Genomic DNA, 16,952 nt, shown 5'->3' with positions numbered 1-16,952 from the left:
AGGGTGGGGAGGGGGCCCTGGGTGGCTTGTCCCGCCAGCGAGGTGGGCGCCACTGCGGGCTTTGAGAACTTGACCACTCCTGGGGTGGATGTGGCTCTGGCTCTGCTGACAAGGGCTGTGGGGCCAGAGCAAGCACGGCGCTAACCCAGGAGGACGGCCTGGACTGAGGGTGGATGGTGAGAGCGGGCACGCCCTGGAAGGGGGACGTGCCGGTGGATGTAAGTGTGGGGACAGCGGGCCTGAGCAACGGGATGGGTGAAGTCACCATGGCCTGTGCTGGGCAGGCCATGGCAAGAGCAGGTTTCAGGGACACGTTGAATCTGAGTGTCTCTGGCTGGGCGAGTGGTCAGAGCACAGTCATTCGGGTCAGACCAGGGCCAGAGAGACGAGGTCCAGACAGGCCCAGGGCCTGGAGCCTCCAGCGGGGCAGGGGGCAAGCGGGTAGACAGGCTGAGAGAGGAGGCTGGGGAGAGCCAGAAAGTGGGGCGGGGACAAAGGAAGGCGGGGCTCCAGGAGGGGGACCTGCCTCACCTCTCCTGGGGGGACGGGGGTTCAGGGAGAGAGGCAGGACCCGGCGACAAGAGAGGGGACCCCTAAGCCGAAACCCCGGCCCTCTCAGATCCACCCTTGGATTAGACTCAAGGCAGAGTTGGAGCTGGGCTCCTCGCGGCCTCGCAGGCACGACTGGTCGAGGCGGCCGGGCCCGCCCGCCCCGGGGGTGGGGACGTTCCATCCGGCCCGCCCTGCGCGCCCTGGGGCGGGGACCGCGGGGCCTTCCGGTGACAAGGCCGCCGCTGGCTACTTCTCCCTCCGGTCCGGCGCCCACCCGCTGGAGCCGAGGGACGCGGCAGGGCTGCGGCGAGCCCCAGGGACGCGGCCGACGGCCCGCCTGCCCCCCAACCCCCAGCTGCTGCCGGCACCCCACCTCCCGGTACCCAGCCGGCCTCCTGGAGGGTGAGGCCCGCCGGCTGAGGCCTCCTCCCTTCCCGCCAGCCGGACGGCTTCGAGGCGCTGCGCCCGGAGAGAGCTGGAAGGGATTGAGGCCCTAAGGTGGGAGTCCGGGGCCTCTGCTGTGTCCCTGGAGATCAGTATTAGGGGCGAGGGTCTCTGAGGGTTGAGGGTTTTTCCTGGGGCGGCTTGAGAGTGGGGATTCTGGACAATCGGGGCTGCCCAGGTGGGTCACGCCCGTCCCTCCACCCGTGGGGGCATTAGCCAGGTTCCAAGGCGAGCTTTGGGTTTACAGAAAAGGGAGGCCCAACCAATGGTGGGGGCCTCTGACTCCCCCTTTTGCAGGCCCCTCCGCCGAGCCAACCTTTCCATGGAGGATGCTGGCAAGGACGCCACCAGATTCACTGCCCATTCTCTGCCCAGTGACCCCCGGCTCTTGGCCACCGTGACCAATGCCTACTTGGGCACACGCGTGTATCATGAGACACTGCATGTGAGCGGCGTGTACAATGGGGCTTGGGGGGATACGCACCGGGCGGTTCTGCCCAGTCCCCTCAATGTCCAGCTGGAGGCCCCTGCAGGATCAGGAGAGCAGCTGACCAAGACCTTCGTCCTGGACACTAGCACAGGTAGCCACTGCCTGACCCCCGCCTGCCCTCCGCCATCGTTCCAAGTGAGTGGGAGACCCGACAGAGGTCTCATCCAGAGGATGCCGACTCCCAAATAAAAGGAAGCCCTGAGAGGCCACTTTGTGAGGCCTTCAGCCGGACGGGCCTCCTGGATTTGCAGGAGCTGGCGGCCCCTGTGCAGCTGTCGCTTCCCGGACAGGGCATTTGGGGCTTGGAGGTGACTCCACTCCCCGCCCAGAAAGGCCGGCAGCTTTGGAACTGTCCTCGGCGCCCCGAGTGGGGTGTGCGAATTGCCCTGTCTTCCCATCCTCCCCCCACCCCGCCAGGCTCCTTTCTGCACACCCTGGAGGGCCCCAGCTTCCGGGCCTCCCAGCGCATCTATGCCCACCGCACGCTGCCTCACGTCCTGGCCTTCAGTGTGTCCATCACCCGCTTGGCCACAGGGAGCTGGCCCATCACTGTGCTGCTGCAGTCAGCCTTCTCCCCAGAGAGCCCGGACCTGGACCTGCATCTGGGTCCTGACTTCCAGGGAGCCCGGTGAGGAGGGGGCGGGGGGGCCGGCTGGGTGGCCCGAGGAGGGAGCCCGTCCCTGAGACACAGCCGTCCTGTTGCAGGTACCTGTACGGCCACACACTCACCCCTGAGCGGCCTGGGGGGGCACAGCAGGAGGTGCACATGCTGTGGACGCCGGTGCCCCCAGCCTTGACCCTTGGGGAAGGGGAGGAGGATGGGACGTGGGAGTTCCTGACGGTGGTGGGTGGCAGCCAGGCCGAAGCCCAGGCCTGCCTCGCCGATGCCCTGCAGCTGCAGGCCAGGCACACTCTCTACATGGCCCATGCGCAGGCCTGGGCCCAGCTCTGGGCAGGCTGTGGCCTGGATGTGGAGGGGCCCCTGCGTCTGCGCCAGGCCCTGCGTGGAGCTCTCTACTACCTGCTCAGTGCCCTGCCCCAGCCCGGGGCCCCAGAATACGTCTGCCATGGCCTCAGCCCAGGGGGCCTCTCCAACGGGAGCCGTGAGGAATGCTACTGGGGCCACGTCTTCTGGGACCAGGTGTGCACCATCCACCCTTAACGCACACCTGCTGCAGAGCCGGCTGTACACAGAGCTGCTGCCTCTGCCCCGCGTGGGATGGGGCTGTGGTTGGGGAAGCACAGGGACCGTGGCAGACGGAAGGCTTCCTGGAGGAAGTAGTGTCTCGGCTGAAGGCTGTGTAGGCATTTGGTGAAAACGAGTGATGTGACTCAGGCAAGGGGACCAGAAGGTTCCGAGGCCCAGAACTGAGCAGGTGCAGGGCATCTGTCCCGGGCGGGGGGTGCCCTCACCGCTGCAGGAAGAACGGTTGTAGAGGGGGCTGAGGAGGCTGTGGAGACTTTAACTGGGGAAGGACACGGGCAGCCGTGGGCTCTGGGAAGACCCTGTGGCTGCTGAGTGGAGCGAGGGTGGAGGAAGGTGAGGAAGCCAGGACCGGCTGACCGCTGGGCTTGGGAGGGTCCAGGGTGCTGCTGCACATTTCCTGATGCTGGAGAAGCTGGTGCTGTGCTCCCTTTACAGGTGAGGCTCAGAGGGGCTGAGTTGCTCGCTCTGGGTCTGGCAGCCAGTGAGCAACAGAGCAGGCCCCCCCCCACCAGGCTGCCCACGCCCAGACTCTGGCCTGAGCCCTGGGCAGACGCAGATGCCCGCTGGGGACCAGGCCTGAGGAGCGTCTGGGCTGGGGATGGGACTGTGGGGTTGGCAGGCAGAGGGCCCAGGACAGACCCAGATGGGGCAGTAGAGGAGGGAGCTGGACGTGGCCCGTGGGGAGAGAGGAGTGAGAGCGCCAGAAGAAGGGAGCTCTTCGGCTGTGCTCGCAGGACCTCTGGATGTTCCCCAGCATCCTGATGTTGCACCCAGAGGCTGCCAGGGCTCTCCTGCAGTACCGCATCCGGACGCTCAGCGGGGCCCTGTACAACGCCCAGAACCTAGGCTACCAGGTGAGGGGGACTGAGCACCTACCCTACGGGGCCCCCCAAAGGGCTGATGTCCCATACTACCCCCCAGGCCTTCATCCCTCACCCCAGCCCCCTCTGTGGGTGGGGCTGGAATGTCCTGGATTCTTAGAGAGGCTCTGTGGCATCCCCCAGCCTGTACCGTACATGTGGGAACAACAGCCTGACCGGGACCCGGCAGGGGGTCCCCTCACTGCCCTGCCCCAGGGCAAGTACACAGTGGAAACGGGGCAGAAGCCACCTGGCCCACGATGGGGCCACACAGAGGGCACTCAGAGCCCGCAGGCCCCCACGAGGGCACCCGGGACAACTGGTGCCCCCGCCTCTGTCTGCCCTCCATGGCTGAAGGCTGAGAGCGTCGAGAACCAAGGCGGGCTACCCCCGGCCCCCCGAGAGCGGAGTCAAGTCTACTCCATCCCCTCCAAACCCCCCAGGGAGCCAAGTTTGCCTGGGAGAGCGCGGGCTCCGGCCTGGAGGTCTGCCCTGAGGCCATTTATGGGACCCAGGAGATCCACATCAACGGGGCCGTAGTGCTGGCCTTCCGGCTGTACTACCACACCACCCAGGTGAGGTGTCACTGTGCCGCCACGTGTGACCCCCCACCTAGCGAGGCCACGCCCTCCACGCTGCCATGACTTCCTGTCTGGGCCAGTCCTGTGGAGCATCTCAGAGCCAGGCCTTCATTTCTGGGCACTCAGAAGGGTGGGCGTTGGCAAGAAATGCAGTGACCAGTGGGAACTAGAACCACAGGTGCCATGGCCTCTGACACACCACCTCCTGCTCTTCAGGACTTGCAGCTCTTCCGAGAGGCTGGGGGCTGGGATGTGGTCAGTGCCGTGGCTGAGTTTTGGTGCAGCCGTGTAGAGTGGAGCCCTGAGGAGGAGAAGTTCCACCTGAAGGGTGAGAGCGTGGCCATGGTGGGAGGAGTGTGGATGACGGGGAAGGGGCAGGGGGAGCGGATGGTCACAAGTGGAGGGGCAGGTGGATGGTCCTCCGTTCAGCATGTGATCACCAGCACCTGATGCTGCCAGGCCCACACTGGTGATGGGCATCAGGGGCAGGTCCCTAAGAGCCTGCACTAAATATCACCTTGTACTTTTATGTGCCCAGGAGTCATGCCCCCTGACGAATACCATTCAGGGGTCAACAACTCCGTGTACACCAACGTCCTGGTCCAGAACAGGTCAGACCCAAGAACCCGCCCCACCTCCACCATGCAGGGGGCCAGCCAGGAGTGCTGGGGGCTGCAGCCCACCTCTCCCCATCTCTACTCCTAGCCTGCGCTTTGCTGCTGCCCTGGCGCAGGACCTGGGTCAGCCCGTCCCCAACCAGTGGCTGGTGGTGGCTGATAAGATCAAGGTGCCCTTTGACCCGAAACTGAACTTCCACCCTGAGTTTGATGGGTACCAGCCTGGTGAGTAGGCTTGGAGCTCCTTCAGGGCCCTTCTCCCCTCCCACAGGACCTCGTGTCCGCCCTGGATGCCCCCTTTCCAACAGAGCAGTCCCCGCCCTCCCCACCTTACCCCATCAGCAGCACCTCCCCCTTCCCCCCCAGGAGAGGCGGTGAAGCAGGCAGATGTTGTGCTCCTGGGGTACCCCGTCCCCTTCCCCCTGAGTCCTCAAGTTCGCAGGCAAAACCTGGAGATGTATGAGGCTGTGACGTCCCCCCAGGGCCCTGCCATGACTTGGGTAAGGAAACTGCAGGGTGTGGGGTGGTGGTTCTCACGGCAGCCCCGGCCCTGTCCCACTGGCCTCAGTCTTCCTTCCCCACTCAGTGGGCCTCACCCCAGCATGACCTCTGACCTCTGTCCCCAGAGCATGTTTGCAGTGGGCTGGATGGAGCTGAAGGACCCCGGGCGGGCGTGGGACCTCCTGGAGAGGAGCTTCGCCAACGTCACGGAGCCCTTCAAGGTCAGCCTGGCCAGAGCCTCGACCTACACGCCGACCACACCCACCTCCTGCACTGACTGACTTGCCCCCTGCAGGTGTGGACGGAGAATGCAGACAGGTCGGGTGCCGTGAACTTCCTGACAGGCATGGGGGGCTTCCTGCAGGCGGTGCTCTTTGGGGTCACGGGGTTCAGGTGAGTGCAGTGGCAGGCAGAGGGCAACCGCCTGCCGCCACCCCCCTCCTCACAGAACCTTCCCCTCGCCGCAGGATCACCGAGGCCGGTTTGACCTTCGACCCCATGTGTCCCGCGGGGGTCTCCGGAGTGTGCATCTCTGGCATCTCCTACCAGGGGAGCAAGCTTGACTTTTCCTTCTCCGAGGGCTCTGTGACAGTTGAGGTCACTGCCCGGGCAGGGTCCTGGGCACCCCCACTGGAGGCTGAGCTGTGGCCATCACAGGTTCGGCTCCCCCTGTCCCCAGGTAGGCCGCCACTCCCAGACCCACCCAGGGGTCCAGGGCACGTGACCCCCAAGGTAGCCCCCAGTGTGTGCCCTCAGCCCACAATGCCGCCTCTCCCTGCAGGACACAAGGTCTCCTTTCCCTGCTCAGCTGGCCGGATACAAAGGTCACACCTGTAGGAAGCAGGGGCAGCAAGTTCTACTCCAAGAGTTTCCTGGGAAGATTTTTTGAAGACATTAAACATCTGCGCAGAGCCCACAGGACTCCCTCTGGGACATCCTTGGGCCCTCCAGCCCCGCCGAGTCCCCCCCACCCTGGCCCAGTCCTGCCCCCTCCCCCAAAACGACCAGGGCTATTGGCTTCAGGGATGTCTCTCAGGTCCTCCCCCCTGGCCACTCCCTCTGCGGGTGCCCCCGCTGGCTGCACCCACCCCTCCTCAACGCCCTCCCAGCCTGCCGCCCCCTCCCACCCTCCTCCACATGGCAGCCAGGCTCACGGGTTCCAAGGAAAGTCTGGATTCTGTGGCCTAAGTTCAAGACTCTGCCTCTAGCCTGAGCCCCTCCCCAGCCTAACCCCCCATGGATGGGCAGCTTTCCTGCACCCTCACACAGCATGTCTGCTCCCCCCCTCCCTCAGTGCCCCTTCCCTAGGACCCCACAGGCTGAGGTGGGGGAATGGCCAACGGTTCTGCGGAGAAGACAGAGGCAGATGCCGGCCTTGATGGGGAGCACGGCAGGATGAGGGGCGTGGGGGAGACTCAGTCTCCTGTGGGATTACTTGGGACACCGAGTCACAGCTTCACCACAAAGGAACCTTCTGTGTCACACAAGGGAGCATCAGGTATGGCTGGGCCCAGGTGCTCTTGGGCTGTTGTGAGCACTCAGCATCCTCAGTCCTTGGCTCCTCTTGCCTCTGGGCCACTTCAGTCAAGTTGGATGGTCTCTGTCACATGCCTTTCCGCAGCCAAGAAGGGAGGGGAGTGGGGTGTGGGGCAAGACCCTGCATTTCCTCTGACCGGCCAGAAGGACTGGGGCCAAGTGTGCATGAGTTCAAGGCCATGGCCCTGGGCCCACCTGTCCTGGGCAGGCTGCCCTCAGCCGAGGCTCTGCCCACTGTCTCTTCCTGGGCTTCAGCCCCTCAGTTGGCACAGCAGACTTGGGTTTCCCAAGGGTGGGGCGAGATGGTGCCTGCCATGGAAGTCCTGGCGAGGGCCAAGCCTGCTGCACCAGATCTGCCTGAGGGACGGGCAAGCTTTGTCCGCTGTGAGGAGCTGACGAGCTCCCTCCTGAACGTGAGGATTTCGTAAAGGATCAAGTTTCCCTTCCACGTGGCTGGGAAGCAGTCACGTGCTCGTGTAGAGCAAGTAAGCGGGTCCGTCACGTCTGCGCCCCTCCTTCATCTGCAAACCGCTGCTCTCTGTTCTCAGTGGAGAGTTAGCCCGAGTTCTCCGAGAAGCGGACACCAGGCAAACTGTGATGGACTGAAGCCCCGTGAGGGAGAGAGGGAAGGGAGTGGCTGCAGGGAGTGTGGCCGAGCTGCAGACCAGCTCCCTGAGGGCCTGTGGCCTCAGAATGGATCCAGCGACTTGGTGGCGCGCCCCCAGGGGCCCACAGGCTCTCGCGCAACCGGTGGCAGTGCCGCAAAGGCCCAGGCAGGTCTGCTGAAGCAGAGCATGGGGGCCAGGGACTGTCCCCCTGAAGCAGACACTTGCCCTTGCAGCCCTGGAGCCAGATGTGGGCACAGGCATCAGGTGGGGGTGGTAGGTGGCCCTTCACCCACAGGACTGACGTAGCTTGATACCTGCCACGTGTGTGTGCCGTGTGTGTGTGTGTGCGCGCGTGCACACCCACCTGTGCCTGTGGAGGGGCAACCCTCCAAGGGGCCGTGACAGGGTGGCAGCATGTGTGTGCTGGCCTGGCTGGTCCGGCCCATGACAGCCAATTGCCTGAACCTGACCAGGGTCCTTCAACCTGCCCGGGAGACGGGCTGGAAGGGCTGCTGGTGACCTTCCTCTGTGCCTGGCTTGACTGCATATTCTCTGTCCACAGCAACTGGGCACAGGCTGGACAATGTCTGCTCCCCTCACCAAATGTGGAGACCAGAAGACCATCCCCTGCTTGGAGACATGCACCCGGCTACACACAGGCTGACCCCTGCTCCCAGCCTCTGTGTCCAGCACGGGTTGGTCCCTTCCTGGGCCAAACGTGGAGCTCAGTGCTGGAACGCCGTCTCCATCGTAGTCTGAGCACTGGCCTTGTCCTTAGTCCAGTGTAGGACCAGTGCCCAGGAAGGGGCAGTGCTCCATCTCCACCCCAGGCCCCGGCCAGCACAACCGCTGGCTCAGAGCAGCGCACACTCAGCACGGGGCTGGGGTACCGCCGGCCTGCAGCTGGGACTCATCTCTGCTGGCACGCTTTGGAGACAGCTGGACCAACTGTTGGCTGTCACAAGAGGGGGGCTACTCTGGGGGCTCCAAGTACAGCAGCTAGACAGAGACCCACGCCCCCAGCCCAGGCAGGATGGGCAGGCAAAGGGAGGGAAGGGACCACGGGTTGGGTACTCGGAGCCCTGAGCCACCCTGTGGTTAAGGCCCCTGCAATTAGCCTGCCCTGTCATTGGCCCGGCCACAGCAAGGCCCAGAGGCCTCACCCCCCAACCACACAGGGTGTGCGTGTGTCTTTGGCAGCCCCCACTCTGCCAGGCTCTGCCGGGGCTGCTGGGGGGTTACATAAGGGAGGTAAACTGACGCGACGATGTGCACTCACGCCAGAGGCGCTCGGAAAATGCCCTCGCCGCCGCCCCCCCCCCGTCTCCCTCTCTGTACAATCGTGCGTGTGCGGAGGGTGCTCCTGTGCACGTGGGTGTGATGGACGTGTGCACGGATGATGGTGTGACCGTGCCTGTGTGCTTGTGTGTCTGTGTCCAGCCCCACCGATCCAGGAAGGAGGAAACCCACTGCTGGGACAGAGATTGATCAGAATTAAAGGGACGCAGGGTCACAAGGACAGAGTGACCCAAAGAAGGAGGTCAGCACAGGCCCAGCCACGGACAGGAACGTGCAGAACAAGGGCAAGTCTCACTGGCCAGGGACTCCCCTTAACACGTGCACACACGCTGACTCGGGGATGGGCAGACATGTGGACGCGGAGACGCACCACACGCATTCTGAAAGACAGGCCGCTAAACCACAGAGCGGCAGAGATCAAAGCCCGACTCCCCAAACTTCATTCTAAAATACTCGGGCCCCTCCACCCAGAAGCCGCAGGCTACCCAGTGCCTAAGCAAAGGGGACAGTCGGGGCACCAAGCCGACAGGGCGGGGCGTCCACCATGGACGCTGGGGGCAGTCCAGGGGGATTTGGCTGCAGTGGTCCCTAGGGTAGCTCCCCTCAGGAAGATGCCCTCCCCCACCCCAGCCAGGAACAGTCCTGGAAGGCACTTTCTGGAGCCAGGCGCTTTTAATTGTGAAACTGAGGCTGAGCCTGGTGACTGGGGAGGGAGGAGCTGGCCTGGGGGCATCGAGGTGAGGGTAAGGCCCTGGGGTCCCCGTGGAGGATCTTCAGGGTCAGTGTTAGGTGCCCAGGCCGGGGCTGGAGGGTGGGCCTCAGGCCCGTAGGCAAGTCAGGGTTCCGGGTGATGAGGGTGGAGCCCCCGGGGTTGGGGTCCCTGGGTCAGGGCGGGGACAGGGCCCAGCCTGTCAATCATAGTCTGAGTCGTCGAACTTGGTGCTGAAGAAGGCGGCGGAGCCCTTGGCCAGCCGGGACAGGTGCAGCGCGCCGGTCACCACCAGCGCCAGAAGCAGCAGAGGCGGCACCAGAGCCCACACCGCGGCCAGGATGTTGTAGCACTTGGCTTTGGAGCCGAGCCGCCGGGCTGCTTCCAGATCTCCGGTCACCTTCCGGTCTCGGGCCTGCGGGCCAGCAGCAGGGCCAGCTCTCTACACGTGCTTGGGGCCTGGGTGGGGCCTGCCACCCGGTCCCAGGCAGCCGCTGGGTCCACACCTTGGAGGACCCGAGCTAGACCCAAAATCTGGATGGAGGGGTGTGGCCTGAGGGGATATTGCCTGGGCTCCACCCACTCCCTTCACCGTCCCCAGCTGGGCACATGGGCTTGGCCCGCCCAGGGGGCCTTGGGTCATGAGGGGCTCAGCCTAAGGTGGGGCTGAAAGGAGACCCTGCATTCTCCCACTCCAGCTATGGACCCAGTGGCCCTCCCAGGCCAGCATCAGCCTCCAAGGACCAACGAGGGTAGGGAGTCCTCAGCGGTGCTGAGAGCGTTTGATGGAAGAGACCCCCTTGGGTAAGGCCCCATCGACCCTGGGCGCTTTGGGACAAACTAGACCCCCCCTTTCGTTTTTATGAACGGCACCCCAGCCTCAGTGGAGAAGCCCTCATGAGGGAGGGTCTCCCACCACCGTCAGGCTGACGGACGGCCCCGTGGAGACTCCTGCACCCCAACTTGATAAGCAGCCCCCATGAAACGCTCTTGGGCCCCCTCGAAGCGCCCCAAGGCCCACCTTGATGGAGTAGGCCAGCGCCAGGAAGCCGAGGCAGCACGGGTTCAGGTAGAGGGTGCTGAACACCGACCAGATCAAGTGGTCTCGAGGTGGGGGTCGCGGCGCCCCCAGCGTGAGGGCCGTGTGGGCGGTGCCGTCGGCCTTGCGGGGCGTCGGGGCCCGGGGGTCCTCGCGGGGGTACGACGTGTCCATGGGTTCCAGCGCCGTCTCCTCGCTCGGACTCCTGCTTCGAGGGTGGGCGCCCCGGCCGCTTATAGCCCCCGCCGCCGCCCGGCTGACCGGCCCGCCGCTAAATTTAACGACAAATGACAGCCCGGAGCTGAGCGGTCGGCCCCGCCCGCCCGCCCCGCCGCCCCGCCGCCCCGCCGCCCCGCCGCCCCGCCGCCCCGCCGCCCCGCCTGCGCGAGCCCACCCCCACCCCCCACCCCCCGACCCCCCGCAGAGTCCCCGCCCCCCACAGAAAGCCCCGCCCCCGCGGAGAAACACTGCCCCGTAGAGGCTGGGGGCCTGTGCGGTGGCTGCGGTCTGCCCACCACAGCCCCCGCCCCCGCGGACGAAAGGAGGGGGACGCACCAGCTCAGGGCCATGGTGGGTGGGCCGCTGCCTCGGCTTGAGGGCAGGGCTAGGCGGGGCTCCTCCGGACCAGGGCTGCTGAAACCACAGCTCCTCTGTCCCCAGAACTGGCCGCATCACCTGGTCACCAGTGCCCACCCTGCCGGGCGGGAAAAGAGAGTGCTCAGGAGAGAACAGCGGGGAAGGGAGAGAGCCGGGGCAGGGGGGGGGGGGGAGGTGGCTGTTAGGGGACCAGCTGGGACCCGGACTGTTACTGTGCGGGTGCTACAGTGAGCTCTCCGGGGCCTGCTTTGGGGACTGCCCTCCTCCCTCACAAGCTGGCAGATGCTTCTCAGGCTCCTTGGCTGGTTGCTTCTCCCTCCTGAATCCAGAGCTGGGGGGCGGGGAGGGCGGGGCTGAGCTTATGTCTGCACCCTGGGGCCCAGCAGCCTCGGCTAAAAATGCCATCTATGTGCCCGTCAATCACATTTATGTCAAAGGGCCAGATTGCTGTGCTCCGCGGAGGCGGGCTCCCAGGATCTCCAGCCTAACTCCTCAACAGGAAACCTCAGGCTCTCCCAAACCTTCTGTCTAAGTTGGGACTCCCATAGCAAAGTACCTAGACTAGTGGCTCATAAATAATAGAAATTTATTTCTCACATTTCTGGAGGCTGAAGGTCTGAGATCAGGGTGCCAGCGTGGATGGGTTCTGGTGAGACCCGCTTCCTGGTTGCAGAGGGCCGACTTCTCAGGGCTCCTCACTGGTGGAAGGAGCTGGGGAGCTCTATGGGGTCCCTTTTATAAGAGCACTAATCCTACCATGAGGGGTCCACCCTCATGACCTAACCACCTCCTAATACCGTCACTTTAGAATTTCAATAGGAATGGGGGGGGGCACAAGCATTCAGTCCGCTGCACCCTCTGTCCGGTCTCTGCTGGCACAGCTGGTGGCCACTCCACCCGTCCAACTGCTCAGGCCAAAAGCCTTGGCTTACGCCTGCGCCGTCTGCCGCTCTCACCGGATTTCCAGAATGTGCAGAATCTCACCCCCACTGTGACCTCTGAGACCAAGCCACCCTCACCTTCTCCTGGGTTAGCGTGGCCCCCTCCTCGGCGTTCTCACTACTCCAGCCAGAGTGAGCCTGTTACAACAGAAAACAAGTTGTGCCCCCTGCTCCCCCCAAGGGCCCCCACCTCACGCCAGATCCAGAGTCGCTGCAGTGGCTCAGGAGGCCCTGCAGGGTTACTCCAGGCCACGCTCCTGGACTCTGAGAGGGACACTGAATAGGGAGGCTCTTTGTGTCAAGCCCTGAAGAAGGGAGGAAGAGGAACAGGATGGGGGGCAGTAGAAGCTGAGCTGCAGTCAGGCCCAGCGAAGACCTGAGCTGAGCCCTCAGGAGCTCTGGAGCTTGGAGGACACCTGAGAGATGTGCAAAGCAGGCGGCATTCTACTCACCCTCAGCTGCCAGCTCTGCCAGGCCCAGTGGATTACTGTGTGATGTGGCCCCTTCTCCGAGAGACCTAGGCCTTGGTCACCGTGACCGCATTGGGGCAAGAGTGCCGCACGTGGCCATTTACCATAACATCGGGCAAGAGCGGACCCAGTGTGGAGCACCCCTCCCTCCTCCTGCGGACCAGAGTCAAGTGGCCCTGCCTGTGACCCAGGCATGAGAAACAAAGGGGCATCCAGAGATCTTAGGTCAACGGCACCTTTTTGTGTGACCTGAAGGAAGCTTTGGGAAACAGAACTTCTGAACCCACAGAGCCCAGAGCAGCAGGGCTGGAGAGCATGAAGGCACCAGTGGTACAGGAAGTGACAAGAGGCAGAGCTGCCCAGTCCTGCCCTGGGGCCCTGGACCCATGTATTCTACCCACAGCCACACGGCACCTCATAACGGCCTTTGACCTGAGGGCTAACTGGAGGCAGGAGGGGTGCCCACCCTCTGCTTGGTCCAGTGGGGTGGTAAGGCGTGGGACGTGACTGGCAGACCTGAGCCTGTGTTCCCATCACTGGGGATGACATATGATGTGGACTCCTGTGCAGGGTCAGTGCTCCGAGTTCCTGAGGGGTGCAGCTGAGGTCTGGGAGCAGTGCTGGCAACCACACCCAGGCACATGCTTCCCCTCTGGCGACAAGGGTCCAATGAAAGTAACTTGCTTGCAGCTCTGCCCCTCACCCCGGTGTTCAGGCCACCCCTGAGTGGGCTGGAGTACAGGCCCCATCCTGCGGCCAGCCGTCTCCCTCACACTGAACTGACCAATGGAGAACCGGGCTGGGAATTCTTCCTTCCCCATCATCTGGTCCCAAGGGGATCCCCCTGCAGCCCCAGGTGTGAGCAGAGAGACAGGCCTTGGGAAGCAGTGGTGGATGACACAGGGTCAGGACAACCTGCTTGTTTGACCTGGAATGTTCCACGTCCATCCTTGAATGCATTGCTGCTGGACTAAACTGTCAACTGAAAGACAAACACACAATGCAAGAACTGTGAGGTGAGTTTTATTAATGGTGTTACTGAGGACTATAGCCTGGGAAGCAGCCTCTTGGTACCTCTGAGAAACTGTAACAGGAAGAACAGAACTGGCACCACCTCCCCCCCATTCTTCGGCCCATGTAGTCCATCACTTTCGTCCCCACACGCCAAGAGTTAAACAGTAGAGAAATGCTGTTTGTTCCCGAATAGCCCATTAAGTTCCCTGAAGAAAGTTCCCATCCCACGGTCCTGGGTTACTTATGGCCATTACTTGTTGTAGATAAGTTTGCTTTCAGCCTGGAAACCTTGCAAATAAGCAGAGATAAGAGTGTAAAGTAAAAATAACTGCTAAGAACTTGAAGATTTGCAGGAGCCTTGTGATCCAGCCTGCGTGAGCAAGCAGAAGAACAAAGAAATGCTATGCTTCCTTGAAGGCCAGGTGGCTCCGAGAAGTCTGCGATCTGCCTTCACCCTCTAATCTCAAATCTTCCTGCTTCCCCTTTTCCCTTCGCACAAAAGAAGCCCAAAGTCTAACCCGAATTAAGATGGTTCTTTAGGAACCATCTTCTTGGTTTGCTGGCCTCTGAATAAAGTCACTATTTCTTCCCCATCACCTCGTCTCTTGACTCATTGGCCTGTCGTGCGGGAGCAGTACGAGTTTGGACTCTGGACTCGGAAACAGAGCTGCTCCAAAGAGGTAGGGGAGGAGCCAGTGTACGTGTGATTTTAGCTAGGAAATGCGTGCAGCGAAGCACACATCTCGGTAAAAGGTTCCTGGTAGTCACGAGGATCAGACATCTCAGTTAATGATTTTAGTGCTCTTCTATATGAGAAAATGCAAGAAATTGGGCTCATTAAAATTTCTTCTTGGGACTTCCCTGGCAGTCCAGCGGTTAAGACTTCACCTTCCAATGCAGGGGGGCACGGGTTTGATCCCTTGTCGGGGAGCTGAGATCCCACATGCCTCGGGGTCAAAAAACCAAAACATAAAACAGAAGCAATATTATAACAAATTCAATAAAGACTTTTAAAATGGTCCACATCAAAAAAAAGTCTTAAAAAAAAAAAATTTCTTCTTGAGATTACTCTAAGGGGCCTGGTTTTCCAGAGCACAGAGAGCCTTGTCCTGTCCTTCGTCCTGTTCTTCGTCCTGTTCTTCGTCCTGAATTGCCCTCAGGGTACACTGTCGGTCAGAGACTACAGCGGCTAATGGCCTGATCCTCGTAGTACTGGATGGCGGGCAACAGTACTTGTTTTACAATTTGCCCCTTTTGGTCATAAATTTAACCAAGGTTTGGGAGGCGTGTCATGACCATCTGCCCCATGGTGCCCAGAGGGCTCCATGTGCTATGCTGGACCAGGCCCTGTCAGAGGTGGCCGTGAAGCCTCTGGACCCCCTGTCACTCTAGTCTGCTACAGTCCAGAAAGTGACTCTCCCATGTTACTTCTTCCCATATCTAGAGTTACACTATTACGATCGTTGTAACCTCATATAGAACTACGTATTTGGTCGACTATTTCAAGTTGCTTAGTTATTATTTTTTCTTTTTTATACAATTTTCAATTTCTTTCTTTTTTTTAAATTTCATTTATTTATTTTTTTTTTTTTTAATTTATTTTTGGCTGTGTTGTGTCTTCGTTTCTGTGTGAGGGCTTTCTCCAGTTGCGGCAAGCGGGGGCCACTCTTCATCGTGGTGCGCGGGCCTCTCACTATCGCGGCCTCTCTTGTTGCGGAGCACAGGCTCCAGACGCGCAGGCTCAGTAATTGTGGCTCACGGGCCCAGTTGCTCCGCGGCATGTGGGATCCTCCCAGACCAGGGCTCGAACCCGTGTCCCCTGCATTGGCAGGCAGACTCTCAACCACTGCGCCACCCGGGAAGCCCAGTTATTATTTTTGTTGGAAGCTCACTTACACATTGGTCAATACAAGAAACAACAATCTTGTAGAACAGGCAGAAAACAAGTACTATAGCTAGTAGCATTAATAAAGTCGTAAGTAAGAAGTTAGGCCAAGAATTTCCATTAGGTGTGGCCGAGTATACTCCCAGTCGGCTGACAGTTTGTTCTGAACCAATCGCTATCTTTAGGGGTAATGATATATTGGCATTGTTCATAAGACAGTCAGCCCAATTTCCTAGTGTTATTAGGCTGATTATCCTTAGTATGATTTAATCGTTCCCAGCATAAGGGGACCCTTAAACTTAAATGACTGTAACCTGGTAAATCTACCCCATAACTGAGGGAGGGTCCCTCCTAATAAGCAGGTGATTACGGTTTTTGACTGAAATTTAGCTCATTGCTCTGATGGAACTTGAGTAACTTTTAAAGAAAATTCATATTTCTGGCCAGGGTCAGAGCAAGTATGATTAATTAGCCAAGTGAGGGGATCCCACCTAGTAATATCGATAGTGGCCTGAACAGAACTATAATTTTTTTCTTCTAGAATAAATCTCCTAAGGACCATTCAGTCAGAGCCTTGGGAGAAATCCACCAAGATAACCAGATGTACTGAATGTAGTTAATTGACCATCAACCCAACAACTGGATTGATTTTAGAACTCTGCATAGGATTGTGCCCATGATAGAAAAACATTCGATTCATATGCAAAAGTTCAAGAAGTTAAGAAAACACTATAAATGATCATACGGGTCAGGTCTGGCATCTTGGGCCAGCTGTCTACTTCTGACATCATCTTCTTGCCCCCGTGTGGGCATGGTTTCTCTTCTGATTGAGCATCGTTTTAAGGTGAGCTTGAGATCAGCAGTCCTCTATAGACCAGTCAGTCTGGTGCAAGGGCCCTTTGTAAATGGGAAATATGAATCCAAGAACTAATTCCCTTCAGTTTTGCTGTGTGTGAGCTAGTTAAGAGCACCCGGGGCTTCCCTGGTGGCGCAGTGGTTGAGAATCCGCCTGCCAATGCAGGGGACACGGGTTCGAGCCCTGGTCTGGGAGGATCCCACATGCCGCGGAGCAGCTGGGCCCATGAGCCACAACTACTGAGCCTGCGTGTCTGGAGCCTGTGCTCCGCAACAAGAGAGGCCATGACAGTGAGAGGCCCGCGCACCACGATGAAGAGTGGCCCCCGCTTGCCGCAACTGGAGAAAGCCCTCACACAGAAACGAAGACACAACACAGCCAAAAATAAATTAAAAAATAAATTATTTTTTTTTAAAAAAAAAGCATTAACCTAACATTTATTTTAAAATAAAAGGAGCACCCGATGAGGGTCCTTCTATCTGGGTTGGAGAGAATCCTTTAAATTATGTCTTTTCCAGTATGTATAATCTCCTGGTTGCAGGTCATGGGGCATCTGATGTTCATCCAAAGATAGATTACTGTGATAAGCTTCAGAAACAAGCTTAGAATGTCCTTTTAACAATTTAATTAAACCTTATGGTAATGCAACATAGTAACAAGGAGCCATCTAGGCAGTGAGTCTCAGGCAGTAAATACAAAACCTCAAAGACAACTAACAACACTAGAACTTAATATCCACTGAAACA

General features: G+C 60.1%; 2 protein-coding genes across 3 annotated transcripts; one reads left to right on the top strand and one right to left on the bottom strand.

The window, feature by feature from the left end:
- Nucleotides 1-572: 572 nt before the first annotated feature.
- On the top strand, nt 573-10,795 carry PGGHG (protein-glucosylgalactosylhydroxylysine glucosidase). 2 transcript variants are annotated; one of them, XM_061202407.1, is made up of 15 exons: nt 573-1,050; nt 1,294-1,577; nt 1,904-2,114; nt 2,192-2,627; nt 3,428-3,547; nt 3,997-4,128; nt 4,351-4,462; nt 4,673-4,745; nt 4,840-4,976; nt 5,118-5,251; nt 5,378-5,473; nt 5,548-5,570; nt 5,720-5,931; nt 6,034-6,750; nt 7,959-10,795. In XM_061202407.1, the coding sequence occupies exons 2-14, from the start codon at nt 1,319-1,321 to the stop codon at nt 6,087-6,089; spliced, it is 2,001 nt and encodes a 666-aa protein (XP_061058390.1). In that variant the 5' UTR covers nt 573-1,050; nt 1,294-1,318; the 3' UTR covers nt 6,090-6,750; nt 7,959-10,795. The 2 variants fall into 2 exon arrangements, with proteins under 2 accessions (XP_061058390.1, XP_061058389.1); XM_061202406.1 differs by having other exon boundaries at nt 574-1,050; nt 5,548-5,645.
- Nucleotides 9,349-11,712, bottom strand: IFITM5 (interferon induced transmembrane protein 5). The gene is made up of 4 exons (XM_061202408.1): nt 11,638-11,712; nt 10,999-11,137; nt 10,426-10,714; nt 9,349-9,819 (listed from the first exon to the last, which is right to left on the bottom strand). Exons 2-4 carry the CDS (start codon nt 11,010-11,012, stop codon nt 9,607-9,609), a joined length of 516 nt encoding a protein of 171 aa, XP_061058391.1. The 5' UTR covers nt 11,013-11,137; nt 11,638-11,712; the 3' UTR covers nt 9,349-9,606.
- Between the last annotated feature and the right edge of the window lie 5,240 nt (nt 11,713-16,952).

Source organism: Eubalaena glacialis, chromosome 10, assembly GCF_028564815.1.
Source record: "Eubalaena glacialis isolate mEubGla1 chromosome 10, mEubGla1.1.hap2.+ XY, whole genome shotgun sequence".
In the NCBI taxonomy this organism is placed as follows: domain Eukaryota; kingdom Metazoa; phylum Chordata; class Mammalia; order Artiodactyla; family Balaenidae; genus Eubalaena; species Eubalaena glacialis.
Note: the sequence above shows the minus strand (reverse complement) of the source record. Positions and strands in the feature narration are given on the sequence as shown.

Bases quoted from the DNA above. Each gene is read 5' to 3' on its own strand.
- PGGHG (XM_061202406.1), top strand. From the start codon at position 1,319: ATGGAGGATGCTGGCAAGGACGCCACCAGATTCACTGCCCATTCTCTG. The intron at 1,578-1,903 runs GTAGCCACTGCC...CCACCCCGCCAG, and splicing joins CGTCCTGGACACTAGCACAG to GCTCCTTTCTGCACACCCTG. The intron at 2,115-2,191 runs GTGAGGAGGGGG...GTCCTGTTGCAG, and splicing joins CCTGACTTCCAGGGAGCCCG to GTACCTGTACGGCCACACAC.
- IFITM5 (XM_061202408.1), bottom strand. The intron at 9,820-10,425 runs GTGGGCCTTGGG...GCTGGCCCGCAG, and splicing joins CGCTGGCCTACTCCATCAAG to GCCCGAGACCGGAAGGTGAC.